Source organism: Lissotriton helveticus, chromosome 6 (genome assembly GCF_964261635.1).
Source record: "Lissotriton helveticus chromosome 6, aLisHel1.1, whole genome shotgun sequence".
Taxonomy (NCBI): domain Eukaryota; kingdom Metazoa; phylum Chordata; class Amphibia; order Caudata; family Salamandridae; genus Lissotriton; species Lissotriton helveticus.
Window position 1 is genome coordinate 1,590,069,338 of NC_136067.1, and position 22,654 is coordinate 1,590,091,991.

At 45.1% G+C, this 22,654-nt stretch overlaps 1 protein-coding gene across 2 annotated transcripts in view; it reads left to right on the forward strand.

The window, feature by feature from the left end:
- MTHFD1L (methylenetetrahydrofolate dehydrogenase (NADP+ dependent) 1 like) overlaps positions 1–22,654 on the forward strand; it is a 1,218,839-nt gene that overhangs the window by 354,491 nt on the left and 841,694 nt on the right. For both annotated transcript variants that reach the window (XM_078649387.1, XM_078649386.1), the window contains exon 7: positions 16,318–16,454. In XM_078649387.1, coding sequence (XP_078505513.1) covers positions 16,318–16,454 — 137 coding nt within the window. The remainder of the gene's footprint in view (positions 1–16,317; positions 16,455–22,654) is intronic.

The window sequence follows — 22,654 nt, forward strand, 5'->3', positions numbered from 1 at the left end:
GCAGCTGCGGCGTCCATTCGACAGTCCGCAGGTCTAGTCATGGATAATATGCTTACGGTAATGGTTCCGCATGCAGTTGACACTCTATTGAATCGAACGAAAACTCAACATTTGACGAGCGCAAGATTGTCTGGATATGAGTTGACGTTACTGGCCAGTCATATACGGATAAAACGGTGTAATGTGTTGAATCCAGCAACATTGCTGCCGATCGCCACGGAGTCAAGTGGTGAAGCACTACATGATTGTTATCTCAGAACTGAAGAGGAAACTAAGGGTCGTATTGACCTAAAAGATACTCCATTGGCAGATCCCGATGGTACTTTATATGTGGATGGTTCCTGTTTTAAGTTACCGAATGGTGATGTGACGACTGCGTATGCTGTAGTAACATTGAGTACGATTGTGGAAAGCGCAAGATTGAGTCAGAATTCGGCTCAGGCTGCTGAGCTGATCGCATTGACGAGAGCGTGTGTATTGTCCAAAGATAAACAGGTGAATGTGTTTACAGATAGCCAGTATGCTTTTGGTGTGGCACATAGTTTTGGGCGACTGTGGAGAGAGAGAGGATTCCTCACGTCGCATGGCACGAAGATTCAGCATGGTCAGCTTGTAAATGACCTTTTGGATGCACTCACATTGCCTAAACAGGTGGCTGTAGTTAAATGTAGTGCACATCAGAAAGTAACGGATGATGTGGGTCGTGGTAATGCGTTTGCGGATGAGACGGCTAAAGAGACAGCTAAAGATTTGACGAACAGGATGTATGTTACGAGTTCAGTGAGATGGCCAACAGAGACTGGTATGTGTGAAGACACGATTGAGAGTGTGAAGAGAATACAGAATGAAGCCACAGAGACGGAAAGGACTAAATGGAAAGAGAGCACGGGAAGATTGGATGAGAATGGATGTTGGGTTGATTTGTCAGAAAAGCAGAGATGGATGTTACCGGATGCGTATGTGCTCGCTGTCGTTACAATGGCTCATGGTACGGCGCACATCAACACGAAAGGTATATGCAAGTTGTTGTCTCATGTATGGAAGAATGATGGGATCACTAAGTGTGCAGAGAGAGTGGTTTAGAATTGTATGGTGTGCTTAATGCACAATCCTGGTAAGGGCACCCCCACTCCACCTGGCCATTTTGCCCCTCCTACGTACCCTTTCGAAGTTATTCAGTTGGACTTTATCCACATGGAGAGATGTAATAATTTGAAGTTCGTTTTGGTGGTGGTGTGTGCATTCTCTAGATGGATTGAGGCCTACCCCCTTAAGGATAATACGGCCTTATCCACGGCAAAACTTTTGCTCAAAGAGTATTTTCCCCGCTACGGAATGCCTCGGGTCGTATGGTCGGACAACGGAAGTGAGTTTGTTGGGAGTGTGATGAAGAGTGTGTGTCGTGGCTTAGGGATAATACAAAAATTCCATAGTGCAAACCATCCACAATCAGCAGGCTTGGTGGAAGGATATAATGGCACCCTAAAACTAAAATTGGCCAAAATTCAGGCGACAACTGGTCTATCATGGCCCGACGCTCTGCCTCTAGCTCTCCTGTTGACCAGGGCAACTGTACACTCTCGAGTAGGGCTCAGCCCATACGAGATTGTGTTCGGCCGTCCTGCCAATGTATGGGGAGTCCCAAGGCCTAAGGAGTTTGATAGAGTCGAATATCCTATGTTGATTGATTATCTCTATGATCTGACTGCTAAATTGAGTTTGATTCATCAACAGGTCTTTGAGGCTTTGCCATCACAAACAGAGGGTCCTGGTCATCGGCTCCAACCCGGAGATTGGCTTCTCGTCCGAAACTTCGGACGAAAACGGAATCTTGAACCGAGATTCGTGGGACCGTTCCAAGTACAGCTAGCTACGAGGACGGCGGTTCGACTGCAGGGACGCAAAAATTGGGTACACGCTACCCACACCAAAAAAGTCCCGCTTCCTTTGCCGTCGGACACCTGGATAAGAGGTTTTTCCTCATGTGAAACAGACACTCCACAACACTTTGTTCCATTCAGCGAAGCTCAGTCCATAACTGACACCCCTCGAACAATTTCTTTGTCATCGCCATTGGAGAACTCTGAAAAATTGCCTGAACAATTGAACACTCATTTGCCGCCCAATCCACTGTTTGAAGATCAGACTCGCCTTGGAAGTAGCCGGTACTTTCTTCGTCCACGAACAAGCCACAAATAAAAAGATTTTTTTGTTTTTAGGTTCTACATTTGCCCTGAACGTAGTGGACATTGTATATTGTGTATTTTTTCCCCTTTTTCGTACAGCCAAGAACATTATTTAGCTAGAACCTACCATCCAGGTGGGCCGTAGGGCCGTGCGGGTACTTCCTTCTGTTTAGCAGCTAACGACACAAGGTCGGTTTCTTTTATCGATTTCTGGGAACTCCTGGGAATTGGTAATCGCTACTCAGAACGAAGTGCGTCAAGAACGTCGCGGACGGTCGTTAGGGGATGGAATCATCATTATCTGAACTGTCGAAAAGAGAGGAAATGTTGGCGCAAAGATCTGCATTGCATAAAATGTTTCATACGAAATGGTTTTTCTTACAGGTGGTCATACTGTTCCTGACTATATCTATGTTACTGGTGGGGGGAGTGTATTATGGGTCCCAATTCTTATTGTCTTCTGCTACGCCTACTCTCCCATCTCGTGATCTGTATTTCGTTTCAACTGTCTCTCCACATTCCTTTTATCTTCTGCCACAACACGAACAAGTCAGACGTGCGGAATTCAGAAACAACTCTTTTATTCAACTCTTGCATCAGCATCAGTTAGTGGTAAACACTACCAATTGTTGGGTGTGTGGGTTAATGCCACATACCATGGATAAGGGTATTCCGTACTTAGTTCTGCCTTATAGTGCCCAAGGGTCAGCTCGAGCATTGCAAATCATGTTCCGTAGCGCACTAGATTCCTACCCCCATCGAGAACCACGCTCAGCAAACTTTGGTCCTGGCCCGTACCACAAGACTCTGGGGAGAGCTATTGCAGACTTAGATAGAGATATTTTTGACGCATCGCTCATCCCAGAGGAAGAGGTGCGAGCATATAAAGAACTAAGTGAGGCTGAGTACAGCTTATCAGTGGGTGAGAGGCAGCTTAAAAGCTCGTCACCGATATGGATTGTACCTCACCTAGGTAATTTCTGCTTGAAAGGTCTTGGTCGAAATCCGAGAGCTCAGTTTGGGGAGAGCGCATGTACTGAGACATATGTCTTACCAACACTCTCCTCCCCTGTCTTCCTGCCTGCCAAGGGTACTTGCTTTGTATGTCATGATCGAGCCTATACATGGTTACCTCATGATTTCTCGGGTACCTGCTATATTGCGAATCTTTTGCCCCCGACTTTCACTGTGGCCTCTGATTATCACAAAACTAGAATTGTGAGAGGTGTGGTTAGCAAAGAAGATACTGCCGGACAAGAAGCGGGAGACTTCTTTAAGGGTTTCCTACCGTTCTGGGGACCGATGGTTAATAGCAGGAACCTGAGGCAGTTAACTCGTGTAGTAGAATCAACTGCCAATATAACTGCAAGTGCCCTTGGTAATTTGACAGCCGAACTTCAGGCGGATAGACTAATGACGTTGCAGAACCGTACGGTTCTAGATATCGTTCTAGCAGATAGAGGTGGGGTTTGTAAAGTCATCCATTCGAGCTGCTGCGTATTCATACCTGATAACGCCCCAACGGTTTATCAAGCCATCTCTAAGTTGCACAAAATTTCAGAGTCCATACACGTGGACGAAGGGAATTGGACGCTTCTGGGATGGTTTTGGGGTCTGATATCGACTTGGGGTTGGAAGTTTCTGATGATCATGGGGGTTGTTGTGACGTTTCTGTTCACATGTTGTCTTTGTGTGCAATGTGGTCCTGCCTTATGTAGCCTTTGTGCTACGACGTGTATAAGACAGCCCGTTGTCACCAAAGAGGCATTGAAGGATAGAATAATGTATCAGCAACATCTCGATGATCTGATGAGTATCGAAATCGATTATGATTCCGACTAGTGCTTGCCTACATGAGGGCAAAAGGACCGTCTGAGGTTCCGTAAAAATTATTACAACGTGCTGGGCATTACCGAATATGGACGAGTTTAGTATCTATGAACCGTAAATAGCGAGTTCGATAAGTGTATGCATTTTCGCTACACTACCTGTAAGGGTTCGCCTAATATTACGGGTTCTTCATCTAAACCCTCGGGTTCCATTTTAGATACGGCATCCATTTTGTTTCTTGCCCTCACGTAGTCAGCGAGCAGGTAACTGTTCGCTCCCTGACCCTCTAGTTCCCAAGCCTTGCGGAAGACGCATATTCCTTTCATGCGTCTTTATGGCCGGAGGAATGACACAGCAGAGGCAGATGGCTGAGCTTGAGGATAATCTGGCCGTGCCGGCCTATTGTGACAGCCGTGCAGGGGATGGGATCCAACTCTTTGATCCTACGATCATGCTTCCGATATTACCCCCACACTCTTTTCTCTACACGTGTCTGACTTCCTTGCAGCTGCCCTTGTCTCTTCTTCTTTGTCATTTACAACTCTAATGGGTATGCCTAATGGTGGGAAGATGTACTTTTACAGTTGGGAACCGGCATTGCTACTGTAATTATGTTCCGGGATTCTGAACACATGAAAGCGACCCTTTTGAAGTTTACTGTGAGAACTGAATTGTAATCTTTTTTTCGCACGTTGTGCAATGGCAACATTTTTGTATAAAAGAGGGCGACCTACATATGCAATGCGAAGCAGACTCGCAGAACCTACATGCCTATGTACTTCTAATGACTCTTGTTTCCCTGCAGTAATAAACGCTGGTCTTTGACGCCGAAGGAAGTGTCCCGTGTCTCTGTAGTTGTGCGCCGAAACAGGTATCCCATGAAGGTTATAGGTGTTGTTCCCTGGCACCGCTGGTTCTGTTAAAAGTCCAGTCCTTCAATTCCTTCCTTTAATATTTCATTTTCAGTATTTAATATTGCAGATTTGATCATCCCTGAATATACTTCAACCTTTGTCAAGTCCTTGCCATTGCTACTTGGTGAAAATCCAACCTGCCTCAAGTCCTTTGATTCAATTTCACGCAGACTTCGGCATTTTGAGAAGGAAAATAAAAGTTGAGATCGATTTAAAGGAATAATATTCCTCAACTTTTCCCTCCCCTTCGCTGTGTCCAGGGGTTCAAAGTATAACCACTTTCTATCACTTGACTCTTTTACTTCAAGGCCCCCCAATCTTTTTCCCACATGTAACTATTTTTGCTTTTGGAATGTTTGACTTAATGCCCACTTTCCCAACAATCTTCGTGTGCATTTTCTCCTCCCGTAGATTTTCCCTTTTTTCTAACCTTTTCTGCTTCCTTTCTACTTCCCAAGATTTTTTTTGTTGCACCCGTTTTTCTCTCATTTTCTCCTGTTTCATACCTTGGTGGCTAACCGGCTTCCTCCTTTCCTTTTTAGTAACTGGAGAGGAACCTCTTCTTACTGTTGTTGCGTGAGTAACATGAGATTTACCTTCTTTATCCTTTATTTTTTTATATGCCATTTGTTTCCCTTTATGTTTCCCTTTATACTGGTACTGGGAGAGTTTTCTTGAAGGATACCTTGACTTTTGCCACAAATAACACCACTGCTCACTTTTTCTCCTAATTAGCATTGGGTATCTCGAAATATACACATCCTGCACATTATTCATTTGTTCTACTTCCCCAGTATCCCCTTGGTGGTGCTATCCTGCACTGGTCTAACCATCGATGGCATTAGGCCCCTAATACCCTGGATTTTCACACACAGTGTACTTTAGACTCATCTCCTGGGCTTTTAATATTTTATTATTTGAAAGTGTAACCTCTAACAGGCCTTGCAGAATCTTTTGCAACATTAGTATTAAGTCCAGCATTGATGCCGAGGGTGTTGCTGACACTTCCAAGTTCTCAGTGCTATTGAGCAACATATCTTCCAGTGACTTGGGACCTTGACTCGCCCCTTGAACCAGAATCTTATCTGCAATTGATCTTTCGTCCAAGTCTGTGGTATCCTTATGAACTTGCTGCTCTTTTAAAATACTCTCATCATATTCTCTGTCTGCAGTGCCCAGTTCAGATAAAATCTTTGGAGATGAAGAAAGTCTTGGTTCCAAATTAATATTTATTTGGCTGAAATTGCAAAGGTTAGGGAATGATTCTTCTATGCATTGGGCGCTTTGGTCATTTGTTTCATGGATTAGAATTAAGTCCTTTTCCAATTCTTGAATTTTTTTGGGAAAGGGATTCTTATTGAAGTGTTTTCCCACAAAGTCTTTTATTGATTTAGATACAGTGCCCCCCTTTGTACTTGCATGCAATGTATTTGGCGTCTATCTCTTCATAGCTTTATTTTGCCCCTTCATAACACTCGCATTCTTCTCTTCCATATTCTCTGCTGGAGTTCCAGTTAACTCGCTTATTTCGTTATTCGTGATCAGAGGGTCTTTTCTATTTTACTAATTTTTTGCTTTTTAGGTGCCATTTACAAGTTTCTAATACCCATGTAATTTTAAAACTCGAAATTCAATAAAATGTACTGGATAGTGTTAAATGCAGACTGAGTAAGAGGTCTCAATAAGTCCAAACTATGGAGGCTCCGTCTCCACTCCTCCGCTCCTACAAGCAGTTACTTATCACTACTACTTGACAAATCCAGTGCTGCATCCACTTGGTAGTACCAAACCAGCCCTCTATTATAAATAAAAAGGGGATTTTTGCCAATTATTCACCAATGAATCCACAGCCTCACTTACCTCTGCTGTGACTTAATGTGGTGCATCGGGCTTGCCGTAAAAGTAACCTACTCTCCAACGAGATTCACTTTTTAACCCTGCACGGGTTAATTTCCCTTATTCAAGCCTCTTTCCGCCCACCGGGGGCTCCCGCAGGCTTCTTGCAGGTTTCTCCGATTTATTTGTGAAACAGCAGCTCTTGTCAGCGTTCCGCTCACTACGTTCTGCTCCTCGCACTTCGCTTTCTGCTCTCTGTAATTTTTCCCACCGTTCGAGCACCTTGCTCCATGCTCAAACCTCCGGACCGTGGGCTCGGGAAACCGGAAATGATGCACGTAACGTGGCGTATCGTTGTTCGGCTGCCCGGAACCACAAGTCCCAGCAAAGGCCCTTGCCTTTCTACAGTATAGTGCATTACGATGGCCACCACTCCATAGTGTGTTGATGTACCTGATATGCTAGCTCGGAAAGGGATGTGAAATCCCAGTCATTAACAGTGATAAATTGGGATGCCAGGCAGTAACTTCTGAGGTCAGGGACTGCTAGTCCGCCCTCACAGGCGCCACTTTGTAATTTACTCAGTACTATTTGCTGGTTGCTATTGTGGATATATTTTATATAGATATACATATATATTATTTTATACCACTTATATCTAATATACCTAAACATGTTCTATAGAAGTGGCCCACTGCACCTCTAGATAGGAGTGCTCCCTGTAAGGCTATAAATAAATACCGACTGTATCCATATTGAAATGAAGAGTGTCTCCTTCCTGTTCCTTGATATCGGTCGCAAGTCTCGCGTATCGTTCAGTTATCAGACTATTTTGTCACTTTTGAAGTTGTGCAGAATTCGTCACTAGCTAGGACACATGACATGCTGGTATAGATGGACCGTCATTCGTCTCCCGAAGAACAAGCTCTAAAACACAAGGATCTCACCAGGTCAAGGATTCACTGACATGGTCAAGACTTGAATTTCTAGTGGTGTCCTCTGGGAGATGAACTAATTTTGTCATGTCTTGGTGTCGAAATAGTGCAACAAAAAGACTACTGATGCTTTCCAAGCCAGATCCTGCTCACTCCACGCACCTTTAGCGATTTGTCATTTCACATACTGATGCCTTTGAGGGATTAAAGCTGAGATTCTCAGTTTAAAGCCTGAAACAAGAATCATTTCTTGAAATTGAAACAGTTTCATGCACAGCTTTGTTTTTCACAGCTTAAGGAGACATCAGAGTACATTAAGGATATTGGAAGCATTTCTTTACACACTTTACCAAAGGAAGCTTCCCGGACATGTCACATTCAATGTTTACGATAAGTTTCAGATTCAGTGTAGATAGATGGAATCATTTTTCTAAAAGATTAGCTTAATCTCGAACATTTTCCCAGAGATAGACTTGAATGTTGTTCTGAAGGTAATGCCCACTATGTAGGTGGCCAAAGAGGGCGTCTTTTTGATGTTTTGCTCTTTGTTGTCTTTCGGTTTGCTAACTGCAAACCATGCCCTTAGGGTATGTCTTGCACAACAAGGGTACCTTTGACAATTAGTAGGATGTACAGTTTCATTAGTCAGCCTATTGACTGATATCTCTTGTGTGGTTGTTTTTTTAATGGGTATGTGACTTAATTTGTCTTTCTGTGTAACTAGGCGATGGCCTTGGGAGTTCTGAACTTGTGCAAGATGAGGATTGTAGACTTTACACAATTCGCATGGTTGAATCACAAGATCAGAAGTATTATATTATTTAAATGTATTTCTTTATTCTGTGTAGTAATTTGAGCCGTGTTTAAATGTAGGTATAATTATAAGTTTCACTTGTCCTGCTGTTGTTGGTAGAGAGAGTGTAGCAAGGTGGTCATATTATCTGACATGACTGAGAGGCCTTACCATGTAATATTGACATGATACCCAAAAGTGGACCTCGGATTCACACTAATAATCCTTCTCTCAGTCCTAGTAGAGTGGCAAAGAGCAGACAGGCTTACTTAGTGGAACATGTGTAGACCATTTATCAGTATCAACATTGACAATAAGTAATTGATACAACTCTGAAGAAATCTGATCCCAATTTACAAAAATAGAGCTTATTTTATATAATTTCAGACACCAGAATGAAGTACTTACAGTTTGGATAACCAGAGTTATAGAATTTACAATGATAATTAAATCAATGTTTTGCAGAGCTGTCAAATTTTACCATTGCGTTCAATGGGGAAAATCTCAGGTGACACTCTGTCACTTGAAGGTTGAGGTCCATGGAACCCACTTGTTGCTAAGGTCTTGCTGGTCCACAGGTCAAGCTTTGACAGTCTGAACAGTTTTACCCTGCCCAGGGAGTCCGGGTGAAAAGGTGACTTGGCTGTCCTTGGTGCTGAATGGGCGCCGCAGGTGCTGAAAAAGTAGTACTTATCAAAGCGATACTTGCAGGTTGAGTTCACAGGAGCCCCCTAGGGGTGAAGCTTGGAGGGGCCCCTGGACCAGGAATCACCAGGTGGAACAGCTCTACCTAGCTCTGGTGCAGAGGTTTACTTGGCTATCCGTGGTGCTGAGCAGGACTGCAGGAACTGACTTTATCAGGCATGCCAACACAGACTGGTTTGAGATGCAAATACTCGACAACTGCACCGCAGAAGGAGAAGGTTGATGGAAAAAATTATTCTCTCTACTTAGAAAACAGAGTAAAGTAGTCGTCAAGACCACAAACAAACGTTGGCCACTGCAAATGCAGTGATGAAGCATATCTTCCACGGGTCTTGGTAACGATGTAGATGGCTTAGACTCACTGAGGTCAGGACTACGCTTCCCAGATGGCACCAGGCCAATTGCTTTTGGGTTTGCCCTCAACGGAGCCCGACGGACATCCCTTCTTTGGGTCATGGAAGTGCAGTTTGTGCCAGCCGACTGCAGGGGACTAGTACCTCTAGTCCTAGGGTGTCCTGGCAAAGTCTTTGGGTCACAGAAGGATTCACCTTCCTATGGATCCGGTCTCTGGTCTGGAACGAGTCGTAGTCCAGAGTGTGCTGGGGGTGCCACAGGTGCAGTACTTTGTGCCTCTTCTTTGTGGAGTCTTGCCTTGTGCTTATAATGTCTTTTCTTTGTTCTTTTTCTCTTACGAGCAGATCTGGAGTTCTGGTGTCAGGGGTGCCCTTTAAATCCTATATTTAGGGGGTGTTTAGAGGTGTAAAGGCTAGTAGCCAATAGTCTACTAGTCCTGTGGCTAATCCGCCCCTGAGGTAACCCCATTTGGGGGTGCATGTCACCAAACTACCCAGAACCCACTATTCTTGAAACTTTTCAAGATGGCATTGGCCATCCTCTGCTTTTCACTAGCCTTCTTCCCCTGGTCCTGGTCCTGTGACCTCTTGGAACCTTTGTCAACAGTCGTCCTGTGTCTCCTCTTGTTTCTGAAGTTTTTGGCCATAGTTTCAGGCTCCAGTTCTTCTTGACTCCCCTGGTGTGCACCTTGTGCCCTGGTTATCACACACACCCACTCAGGGAGGCTGAGCATTTCTGCATGAGCCCTCTTCTTTACTCATGCCCATGCAGAAGTCTCCAGATCATTGCCTAATAGACACTCTACTAATATGGCAGGAGACACAACCACCTTCTTCTGGAAAGTAACTCCTCGCCACTCTAAGTTCACCAAGGCATTGGATGAAGCCTTGTTTCATTGTCAATGTTGGTTATGATGTGACTAACTACAGGGATCATTTGGTCTGGGGAAACCATCTGGCTCTTACAATGGTGTCACTGACACCTGTATCCCTCAGAGCCTCTACTTCAATCCCATTGATTCTTAGCCTTTGTCTGCACCTTTCCAAGCTTGCGGGTAAGACTGCCATGACTTTAAAATCCACCCCTCCCAGGGAAACTTATGTAGCCTTAGTGTAGCCTCTGGCCTCTCCAGAATACACTTCCATTCCCATCCCAAAACTAACTATCCCCTTGGATTGTCCACCTGTGGGGGACTTCTTGATGCATATTACATCACCCTTCTTGTGCCCTGGCTGATTACAGTCCTAGCACGTCTCAGCCTTCTTGGGATCCTAATTTTTACCTTGATATCTCTTTCCTTCAGACTGGGAAGGGTCTCGGGCCCACCCTCCTGAGAAGATCTTTAGGAACCTTTAGAGAACTCTCGTTTTTTACCCCTGTCTGTGCTCACCTCCTTCCCCTGTTGGGAAGTCTGTGCACCCTTCTTGGGGTCACCCCCACCTCTGGTCTTTTTCTGGGATACCCAGGGTCTGACCCATTTATCTGCTCTCTTCCCTAGCTTTCTGAGAGAGGACAGTTCAGGATCTACTAGACTCTGTGGCAATAGCTCTATGGTACAATTAGTCGGGAAATGCTCTTTCATCAACATATTATACAGCCCTTCATAAATGTCCACCCGAATACCTTTTACCCAGCTCTCTAGTGCTTTGATTGAAGAGTCAACAAAGTCTACCCAAGTTTGGGTTTGATCTTCTTGGGTCTCTCTAAACTTGGCTCTGTACTCCTCTGTGGTGAGTCAAATCCCTTCTATGAGGGTCTCTTTCATGTGCTGGCAGGAATCTGCCACATCCTCGCTAAGTGTCAGAAGTCCGTCTCTGCCCTTCACTGAAAATAACTCCCAAAATAGAGAGCCCAAGTGTTGGTGACCTACTCTCCTCATTTTGCAAACCCTTTCAAAAGCTGCAAATCATTTATCAGTGTTGTCTCCATCACTTTACTTGGGGACACTCCATTTGGGGCTCCTGAGGTAAAAAAAAAATCCTCTTTTGCCCAATTTACGTTGCAGCCACCAAGTTCGCAAACTTGGCCCAACTTAACCCTTCTTACTTCAAGGGCTAGTCTCCTCTCCCCTAGTTTAAGCTTTCTCCCCTCCATGGAGATTTGGGTAAGCTTGTCCTAGAGTTGTCCTACCACCCTTCCAATAGAGGGGATACTAGAGTGACTTCTGTCACTTCCCACTGGTGAGGGGGTGGGGTCCGGGGAAGGGTGCTGAGTTTTGGTCTAAACCTTCTTCTGCATTGTCCATTTGGGCTAGGAGGTGATCATCTTCCTCTATCTTGACCTTCGAGGTATAACTTTTCTTATTCTGCTCTTTCTCGTAGGCACCGAGTGCCTTCTCTAGGTCCTCCTTCTTGGCAATAGATCTAAAGCTAATGCCTCTAACTTTGTGCAGTGCTCTCAGATCATTCATCTTGTGGAGAAGATGGGCATATCGAGATTCTGTCCATCCTCCATTGCACACTACTTTATCTAGGAAATTGGGATCTTATTAAAAATTACTAGAGCGTGACTGGTGCGCCACACAGGAAAAACCTGTATATGAGGCGAAAGCATGTCTAGCCAAATGTGATAGAGCATGGGGCAAATGGTTAGGCCTCGTGGGCTAAAGGGAATGCCTATTGGTTCCTACTGTCATCGTGAATCCGGTCTCTTCTCTGTCAGACTGTAATGCGAATGCAACTGTTAGCGAACTATCAAATAATAGTTGTGAATTGTACTGTACGCTACTGTTCTATGAATTATTGTCATTGTATTAAAACCCAATACAGATGATTACAAAAAAAATTACTAGAACTTTTAAAACACCTTTATCCCAACTTTCTAGAATACTGGAGCTAGAACGTGGGCTAATGGATTCTGGGTCTATGCAGAGCTCTAGCAATTCCAATTAAACTTTGTTTTAGAAAAATCTAAAACTTTTTAAAGACAATTTTGAGGATTTCTTTGTGCACAAAAAAATTACGATGGTATGGTGAAACACATGTTCTTGATCCCACTGCTGCCATCAATGTAGCAAGGCGGTTATATTATTTAATATGGCTAGGAGGCCATCCAATGTAATACTAACACGATACCCAAAAATGAACCTCACAATCCCACTACGAATCTTTCTCTTAGTCCTGGTAGAGTGGCAAAGAGCAAACGGGCTTTCTTGGAGGAACATATGTAAAGCATTTTACAGTACCTGTATTGACTAAGTAGTTGACATGACTTGTAAGAAATAAGACATCAATTTATAAAAATAGAGCTTATTTTTATATAATTTTATATCATTTTAGACACCAGAATGAAGTATGTACAGTGCTTATAACTGGAGTTATAGAATTTACAGTGATCATTAAATCAATGCTTGGCATAACTGTCAAACTTTACCATTGCGGTAAATAGGGAAAATCTCAGGTGACACTCGGTCACTGCGGGTTGAGTTCCACGGAACCCACATGAATCTAAGGTCTAGTTGGTCCACAGACTAAGCTTTGACAGTCAGAACCCTTTACCTTGCCCATGGAGTCTGGGTGCAGAGGCAACTTTGCTGTCCTTGGTGCTGAACGGGACCAGAAGGTGCTGAAAAAGTAGTACTTGGCAAAACAGTATTTGCAGGCTAAATCCACAAGAGCCCCTGGGGGTGTAGCTGGAAGGGGGCCCTGCACCAGGAATCACCGGGCAGAATAGCTCTACCTAGTTTAGGTATTTCGGGTGCAGAGGTGTACCAGGCTATCCATGGTCCTGAACGGGGCTGCAGGAGCTGACTTTACCAGGCGTGCCAATGTAAATACTCTACAACTGCGCAACAGAAGGTTGACAGAGAAAATGATTCCCTCTTCTTGGAGTGTCGAGTAAAGTAGCCAGCAAAACCACCAACAAACCTTGGCCATGGCAAATGCAGCTATGAAGCAAATCTTGTACCAGTCTTGGGAACACTGTAGAGGGCGGGGGCTCGCTGAGGTTCAGAACTGTGCATCGCGGAAGGCACCTGGCAGTTCACTATTGGGCTGGTCCTCGACGGAGCCCAGTGGACAGTCCTCCTGTGGGTTATGGAAGAGCAGTTTGTGCCTGCGGATTGCAGGGGGCTAGTACCTTTAGTCCTAGGGAGTCCTGGTAAAGTCTTTGAGTCGCAGAGGGGTCCACCTTCCTTTTGGAACCGATCGCGAGTCGTAGTCCAGCAGGTGCAGGGGGCTGCCACAGGTGCAGTACTTCACGCCTCTTCTTTGTGGAGTCCTGCCTTGCGCTGACACAGTCTCTTTAGCCTCTTCTTCTTCAGAGCAGATCTGGTTCTGGTGTCAGGGGTGCCCCTTAAACCTGGATTTAGGGGGTGTTTAGGAGTGTGAGCGCTAGTAGCCAATAGGCTACTAATCCTGCAGCTAATCTTCCCCTGAGGTGACCACATGCTGGGGGATATGTCCCCAAACTACCCAGAATCCACCGTTCTTGGGACTTTTCAAGATGGCATGGGTTATCTTCGGCTGTACAGACCCCCTAGCCCACCCTAAAGGTGTGACTAGCCTTTTGGGAGTGTACACCTCCTGAATACCTAACTTCCCACCTGCTCATAAACACAAGTCCCTGGTGAAGAGGAGGGGGCCTTTGTCTCCACTGGGAGACAAGTTACTTACATATCAGAGGTGGTGAAGCTTTTGAGGCACATTGCCCTCATGGGACTTTCACTAGCCATCCTGGGAGGGCGGAGTTGTGACCTCCTTCCTCCTCAGGCCTTTTGTCTCGTGTCCTATGGGAGTGAGGGCACTCACCAACTGGAGGTCAGATTTTTGTCTTGGCAGCAAATGGCTCAGAATGCCCTCCAAGGCGCAAGGGAACTGTCTATCTTGGTGGGGACCTGCTGAGGGTGCCTCCAAGGTGCATGCCAGCTCTTCCCCAATATGAGAATCATGTCAGAGATAAAAAGCATGGTGTTTGATACCAAACACGACTCAATTTTGTGGTACCTCCATGGAGCTGGCTATCTCAGTTTTGTCCGATAGCCAATCTATGTTAACCTATGGGCCGCCGTTCACTTACAGTAGACAAGAATGGCAGGGTTAATGTAGAGGTATATATATATATATATATATATATATATATATATATATATATATATACCTGAACATATATGCCTTCACCATTGAAATAATGCACCCTGCCTCCTGGGCTGTAGGAGGCCTGCCTTAGGGGTGACTTACATATATCAAGGCAGTGAAAAGACTGTCACACATGGAGTGTGAAAAGTCGAACTTGAGCAGGGAAGCTGCTCTTGCAGGCTGCGATTGCAGCCCTGCAGGCTTTATTTTTCGTCTGGTCTCTGAAGGTGGCACAAATGGTGCTGAAGCCCTGGTGACCTCTTTAACACCCTTGCCATAGGTGCCACTATTCCATATACTAGGAACTTACCAGGAGGTTTAAAGCATCTTGCCAATTGGGTGTACCAATTCACATTACGTTTTGGGGGAAGAGCACTGTAAGTGGGACCTGGTTAGCAGGTCCCAGTGCACTTCAATTGTAAAACCAAACCATCCAGAGCAAAAAGTGTGGTGGGGGGTGGCCATCCAAAAACTGCACTTTCCTACAGATGGCACATACATTGTAGGTTGTTTGAATTGCTTTGTAATTAATCATTTAATACAACCACATCAATCCTTCACCACCAACGGTGCATTAACTACCAGCAGGCGCTCGTATAACATTTAGAATGCAATGCAGCCTAATCAAGATGACCTTACCAGTTACTATTGTAACTTACAGATAGACTCCGACCATTAGGCAGACCGAAATCCTTAAGAAACAATGAGGTCAGGTCATCCTTGAAGTGAAAAGCAAGACCCTAAAAACAAGCTATTTTCTGATTTAGTACCTTAAGCATCATTTGGTCATGCAGCATGGTATTGCAAAACTGACGCCCATCGCTTGTATACAAACAAAAGTCAGCTCTTCGTTTCAAGTGCGTTTAACCCCTTTGCCACGATTTCGCGGCAGTGCTGCACTTCCGCAAAATGCGCAGGGCCGCGTCGGCTGTTGGACGTGCGCAGCAGTACGAAGGTAGTGCTCGCAACGTCCAACGGCCGACTGCAGCACTAAAGGGGTTAAGCAACCAAGACCCAATGCATTTGGGACCAAGCACAACAGGGTTATTTATAAATTATCGAACAATTGAAGGAGTATACCTTGAGGACAAAAAATGTCCACGTGGTATAAGGCATAGTGGCCACTATCACTTTTTATCATCACAAAGATACCAGAGGTCCATCTAACCTAGCACAGTATCTTACACTACTTTTAATAGTGTTTTGTTGCTCCATATTAAAGTATTCTAGGGAGTTAAATTAGGACCATTTTTAAATCACTTGTTTTCACTCACCTGCACCACTGTTGCGATCAAAACCTGCTCCATTGTAATCAGGTGTTGAAGCTCACCCGTATAGCATTTGGCTATTCGGGTGGGACCCCGGTGATGAAGAATGTCACCAACTAGGTTGGTGAGTGAGGGGTCTTCTTAAAAAAGAGAACTTTTCTCCTTTTTGTGTCTTCCCTTATTCCACATGGCCAGATTTTGTCCTCCGGGTATACTCCTTCAATTGTTGGATACATATACTATAAGGGGACGAGGAGTATTCCCTTCAATACCCTTTCTCTCTTCTTTAAGTCACACATTATTTATAAATGAGCCTACAGGGGCTGTTTGCAAGCTCTGCACCCTTCCCATCGATAATCGGAAGGCCTTTGTAGGTGAGATGGGGTTTTAAGTCACTGTCCCCTTCCTTTTTGTCTCACAGGTACTGATCTGGAGGGGAAGAAAGTGTTAATCGTTGGCGCTCATGGAGCCTTGGAAGCGGTGTTGCTCTGCCTTCTACAGAGAAAAGGTGCCATGACAATGAGCTGCCAGTGGGAGGCGCAGCGTCTGCAGAATAAGGTACTGTTCTGGATGAGCCGTTCCACTGTTTGTAGACCCTTGAACACAAAAAATCTGCAAGAAAGTGCTTGTTTAAATTGTTTTTCCAACAGTACGAATATGTTTCTGCTTTCCCAATTAAGGCACGACGCAAAGTTAGTGAATGGTGTTTGCAAGCTATGTCTTTTACATCATGAAAACGAGGCTTCTCGTGTTCGCACTGTTTAGTAATGTTAAAGAAGTAAGCAGAGCTAAAGTACTTTGAGCAACTGTTGGTTGAAAAAGTTTTTTTTTATCACCCAAGTAAAAAAGCCTGGGTAGTGGTGTCAGCACTTCGAACAAAGCAATGACCTTGTCCATGTTTTTTTCTGTAGAATGCTTTGCAAACGTAGCAGGAATGAGGCATAAACGACAGCAGGACAACATTCGCACCTGCTTAACATCCCCTGCCTGTATACAAAGATATCAAATGAACAACAATCTAGGTATCTGAGCCTATCATTAGATACTGCCTTGGTAGACTATTTCCTCAATCTAGATTAAAAATATATACATATATATGGATGCTAACCCTTCATCAATAACCTAGGTGGCATGCTTCATTATTGGGTTGCTCTTCATCGAGACCTTAATCTGGTGCCCCAGGCGGGCTCCAAAGTTATAGGACCAAATGGATGGAAGCCCATTCACCGCCCTCCTTACTCCCCCTCCCACCTCCCCTTGTGATTTATTGAATATTACCGTAGATCCCCAGATAAAGTGGCTGTGGGTTACTTATAGGCACATTTTATCTGTAGGTTTTCTGGATCCCAGCACAGTGTCAAAAAATATGCATTTAACCCCTTCCCTGCGGTGATAATTTCGCCGCGGTGCGGGGATTGAATAAGGGGGCGTACCCCTTGCGTGCTCAGGACGATGTCTCGCTGGGTGTTTGCGCAGGACGGCGGCGGACCGTCCTCACTCCGCCCACTAATTAATTCCCCAGCGCAGGCGTGGAATTCACGCAGCGCTGGGCAATCTGCAGCATTCGGGCGGCCCCCGGCCGTCCTGAGCACACGCCCAGCGTGACGGAAGACAGCCGGGGGCCGTCCTGAGCACCCGGCGGGTTAAGTGCTCCTATAACTTTGAATTGTTCATTTGATCTGTTTATATCCGGAAGTTGCAATATCATGTTACTTAAGAAACAGGAATAACAGTATGACTCCTGAAACACGTGAGATTTAAAACTGCATCGTAAAAGTTTGCAGAAAGGTCGCAAACCAGATTGTGTTAGTCCTGGTTCTTAAGTATGTATTAGTATCACACCAACCAATGAGCAGGAATTAACTGAAGAAAATCATACTCTGATAATCACACTCAATCAAGACCCGCGGGCCCTTATAAAGATCCAGGAAAATGTGGTTACTCCCTAGCAAAACTACGAACACCAGTCCTGAGTAATCACAACTATCAAGCTATAGCCGCCTAGTCCCTCATCAAGCGGCTTACTTCACAGGGCTGTGTTTGATGGGAATCACACACAGGATTCATTAAAGATTTTACCTGAAGGTATGGTTATCTGTTCTGACCCTGTAGCTGCTGTCATTGGTCACGGTCACTACTCAAATACAGGTAATTGAACAGGACTATTTGTACCCCTGTGGTAAACATTGAAGTACTGAAAAATAAATAAACCATATAGAGCTATACTTACTAATAGCCCCCAATACCAATTACCAATAATCAGTCAGTTGGCAGAAAAGAAGGTTCAATCGTTTATTAAACAAACAACTCTGCCAGAGGAGCCTCTCGCGACCTATCCCCTCGAGGTCCGCCGAGAAGACTGCTGGCACATTATCAAGAGATCATATATATATACTGTTACATTTTGAAACCATTACCTAAGAAGGAAAAATACAAGTTGGTACAGGTTGGTGCAAAGGAAAGACCATATATGGGACACGAAGCATCCTTAGTTTAGCTCAGCTCGTTATAGCAAGGTCGGTGAGGGTGACTCCCTTTTGCCAGCTCTAGGAGAGTCCGCACAGCGCCTCCCGGAATGTGCTTATCTGGTCTACCCCCACCTACAACCTTTACAGGCCTAACATGCAGAAGCAGTAATTTGTTACATATGTCCGACTGTTTGAGAGAGAATACCTCCCCATCTAGTGTAATGGAAGGTCTCGACTAATGCTACAAGCAGGCTAGGCCACAAAATGGCGCTGGTCTGGAAAACCCATATTGCTAAAAGAAAAACGAAAACTAAAATAAGGCGTGCATCAATCACTAAGTTACTACGTGTATGAGTTTGTTAACACTAGGAACACCTTCACGGGACTCATAGGTACATTACGCTAATTTCTAACTACTATTATGTGTCATTAGTTTACTTGCAAGGCCTAATTCAGATTTCAGTTCCTCAACATCTTGTATACTCTTGTTAGTTCCATCTTAAGGGGCCAAGTTCTATAGTTACCTGCACTTATCCTTAAGTCCATCATCTGTTAACATAATTTCTGTCCATATTGGAGGCTCATATGAGCTGATGGTTTAAATTGCCTTGCATGTTTACTATTAAGCGAATATCCCACTTTACAGAGCACTGGTTTCTGTGTAAGGACAGGTTTCCTACAAAAGGGCCAGCATCCACTTACTGACCCAAGCATTTGCATCTAAATATACAGTAATGTATAGCCCACCTCAGGCTGTCATTGGGTAATGTGCACAGTTGGGTAGGCATGTGCAACTATTTGTTTCCAGCCTAGGGGCTATTTCTGTTATCTACCTCTATACCCAGGTGGCGAAGCAAAGGTTTCCACTCACATTGTCCTTGGTGACAGATGTGTATTGACTCAGGGTCACCGGCCTCAGTGTAGCAGATACACCAGGCCCTACGAAAGTTTCTGTAGTTCAATCCACTGACTTGTAGGATAACTAGGTGCTTCTCTCTTCAAAGAATGTCTGCTTCACAGGCTCTCCAACTAGCTCTGAGACTACCAGGAGTTGCATTACTGACCATGTCCGGCAGCTCACTGGGCGTGTGTGTGCATTGTCTTTGCTATCAGTGCACTGTTATATTACAGAAGGAGTTGTAGATGCTTGTGCGTCCTCTTCTGTAATACTGATAGTGCCAGCACAACTTTAAGAGGGCATTTACGTGCCCTCATTTGCATGTAGGCGTGCTCTCATCTCATGCAAATGATGAAAGCACTTTACCTCTGCACCCGCACTGTATTATGGACATTGGTGCAGAGGCAAAGAGGCAATCAGGAGGGTCACTCCCGGTGTGCCACAAAAAGATGGCACACAGTCTGTGTCACAGGAGGGCTACCCTTTAGAAGGGATTGGACTAGTCAATGAACCTCCCAGACATCTTCCTGTAGGCAGGTGAAGTCACTCACTGCACCCACCTACAGGAGGATCTCTGTCCCCTCCTTTTGAAGTGCAAGTGGGTGCCATCCTCGAAAGTGTAAGAAGGAGAATCTTCTTCAAGCACCTTGCCACACTTTTACTGATGCGCTGTCCTGAGACAGGCTTGAGTTTGCAGCTGCTCTGGGGCAGCACAACAGATTTACGGTAATGGTATGCGCCAGGCACTCTTTGGGGCAGTGTGCGCTTACCATAATACAGTCCCAAGGTAACCACAAATGCCTTACATATGCACCTCTTGATAGTTAAATAAATGTAACTCTGTGGGACAAAAAATCTTTGTTTCTGGCAGCCTGGCCCTTCTCTCTGCTGATTGCATCTACCTTGTGGGTTTATGTGCTGTTGTAATTGGTGAAACTTCTAGTATACAGTTTGCCAGAGCACATGAAACAGCACTTTACAAACTTGGTCACTTTAGAGATTAGATGGATCCAAAGCGATGTTGGCCAATGATCAAATTACTGTCTTCCATTTTAAAAACCTATACCATTTACTTAACCGTGTTGTAAATACCTGTTTGGTAAAAACAGTGTTGAAAAGACTGTTTACCTTGTGCAGCAGTTCCTAGCGGTGGCTATAGTTAAGCGCTATCGTAGTGCAGATCACCACTAGTAGACCGTTTTCTAACCGATGTGGTGTATTTGTTTCCTCCGACTCTATTATTTTTGTGGGTGGCAATAACTTCAGCATGTGGAGTTTGAGGACTTCAGGCTTTATCAGTTTGTCCCCCTTTCACAGTTTTTTACCCACAAAAGTTGGTTCTTTGCACCTTTCCATCCTTCTTACCCAGAGTGGTTTCTGCATTTCATATGACTCTGTCTAAAACCCTTCCATCTTTCGTCCCTTCTCCACATTGGACCTAGAAGTAAGAGCCACTGCATAGGCTAGGCCAGTGGTGGCTCCTCCACCTGGGCAGGGAAAAGCATAAAATGATAATAACTTGGACTTATTATCATATTATGCTTTGTGTCCTGCTACTTTGTGGCAGGCAGGTGGGCGGAGCTGCTCTTCGCTCGAAGCAGGGGAGGAGTAGTTTGCCCACTACTAAGTGCGCAGTGACTGTTTGGTCGGCTCTATTGGGCTGCCGAAGCCAGTCATGCGCACTTTTCCCCTTCACCATGCAGGCTGCATTACAACCTGAATGAAGAACATGTCCACCCCTACAGCCCCTGGCTGAGCATCGTGTCACGACGCTCAGACCAATCCCAACGCTGCACTGCAGTGTTGTGATTGGCTTAGGGAAGGGAGCCTGACTGCCTGCTTCTTGTTCCTGGAGTCGGAGGCAGGAGAGCAGGAGCAGAGACGAGGGACTCTGCCTCAAGGAAGTTTATTTTTTATTCCCCCGTGCAACAAACCCCATTCAACCCCCCACAGCCCCTCGTCCACCCACCCACGAGTAATGCTGGCCGCCACTGGGCTAGGCCCCAGACAAATGGTGCGATTAAATGGATCACACTTCTAAAGACAGAATGGGTGATCAGGTCTCTGTAGGCTTTGCTAGAATTAAGAGAAGTGTGTGGTGAAAAAACACACCCTTTTGGCCTGTGCTCCATTGATAAAGCTGTGCTACCCTTTGACCACAAAGAACCTCTGGAGGACAGTTATGCCCACTCCTCCTGTCGCTGCATCTCCAACGAATCAGTATTGGGGCAGGAAGGGGGATAGAGGGGTAGAAAATAAAAATAATCACATACCTGCCAGCTGGCTAGCTAGTCGCTGCCTCTCTTCCTGGCTTCTGTTGGACCAGGAAGCCAATCGCAACTCTGCAATGCAGCATTGTGATTGGTCTGAGCACTGTGGTTCGGGGCTCAGATGGGGGAATGAGAGCCTGTGTATGTTCTGCACCCAAGCTGTAATGCAGCCTGGGTGGAGAACATGCAAAGGGAGCTTGAAACGGCCAAACATTCATGCGCACTTAGGATGGTGGCACACTCCTTCTCCCTGCACAGCCTAGCCACCCCACAAATCTGCCCCTACACAGAAAAATGTAATATCATGTTATCATGTTCTCATTTTATTTTTTATTTTTTGCCATGCTGAAAGGCAGTAGGGCGGCGCCCCTTTACCTAAGCGGAGGAACCACCCCTGCTCTCCTCTAGACCTACAGCTGGCTCAGTGGCTCTCTCAAGAAATGTCTTGGTTGCTGACATTCACCACATGGCTATATGGTCATCTTTGTAAACCTTTGCCAAGTGCTTCTTCCGCAAGTTTCAGACATGCAAAGATTGCTATTTTGCCTGAGCCCTTTTAATGACCACCTTGGTTAACCAACACTATTCACTCCCTCCTCCGGGGTATTGCTTTGAGACTCATTGATAAAGTGATAGCCATCTAAAGGTGTTTGGTATCTTGGCAGGTGCATAATCCTCTTACAGATTCTGCACAACCCATGCCCTTTCCCTAATGAGAGTGTGCTGTGGCCAATCTGACCACTCCCCTCCAGGTCATTACGAACATTGTTTCTAGCCCTTGACTTTTGTGTGCTTGCCTAATGCACTATGGGTTTTTTAATCTTGTTTTGCTTCAGTTGAACTAATTAGACTATGAATCCTGAAATCAATGAAGTGTAGATGAACAATTCAGAAGTGGAGCTAGTGCTCATGATGACATGGGGTGTGGTGTTCACCCTAGCCATGACGAAAATCCCAAGTTCACATGATGTGTACTGTCTTTGTTGCTGTTGTTGCACCTTTCGCAGTTCCTGTCTGTATGCCTCGCTGTGGGGTGTGGGTTACAATGGATAACATTTAAGAAAAAATGTACTTACCTTCGCCGCACGCCTCTCCTCTGTCCTCTTCATCTGCTGGAAAGCA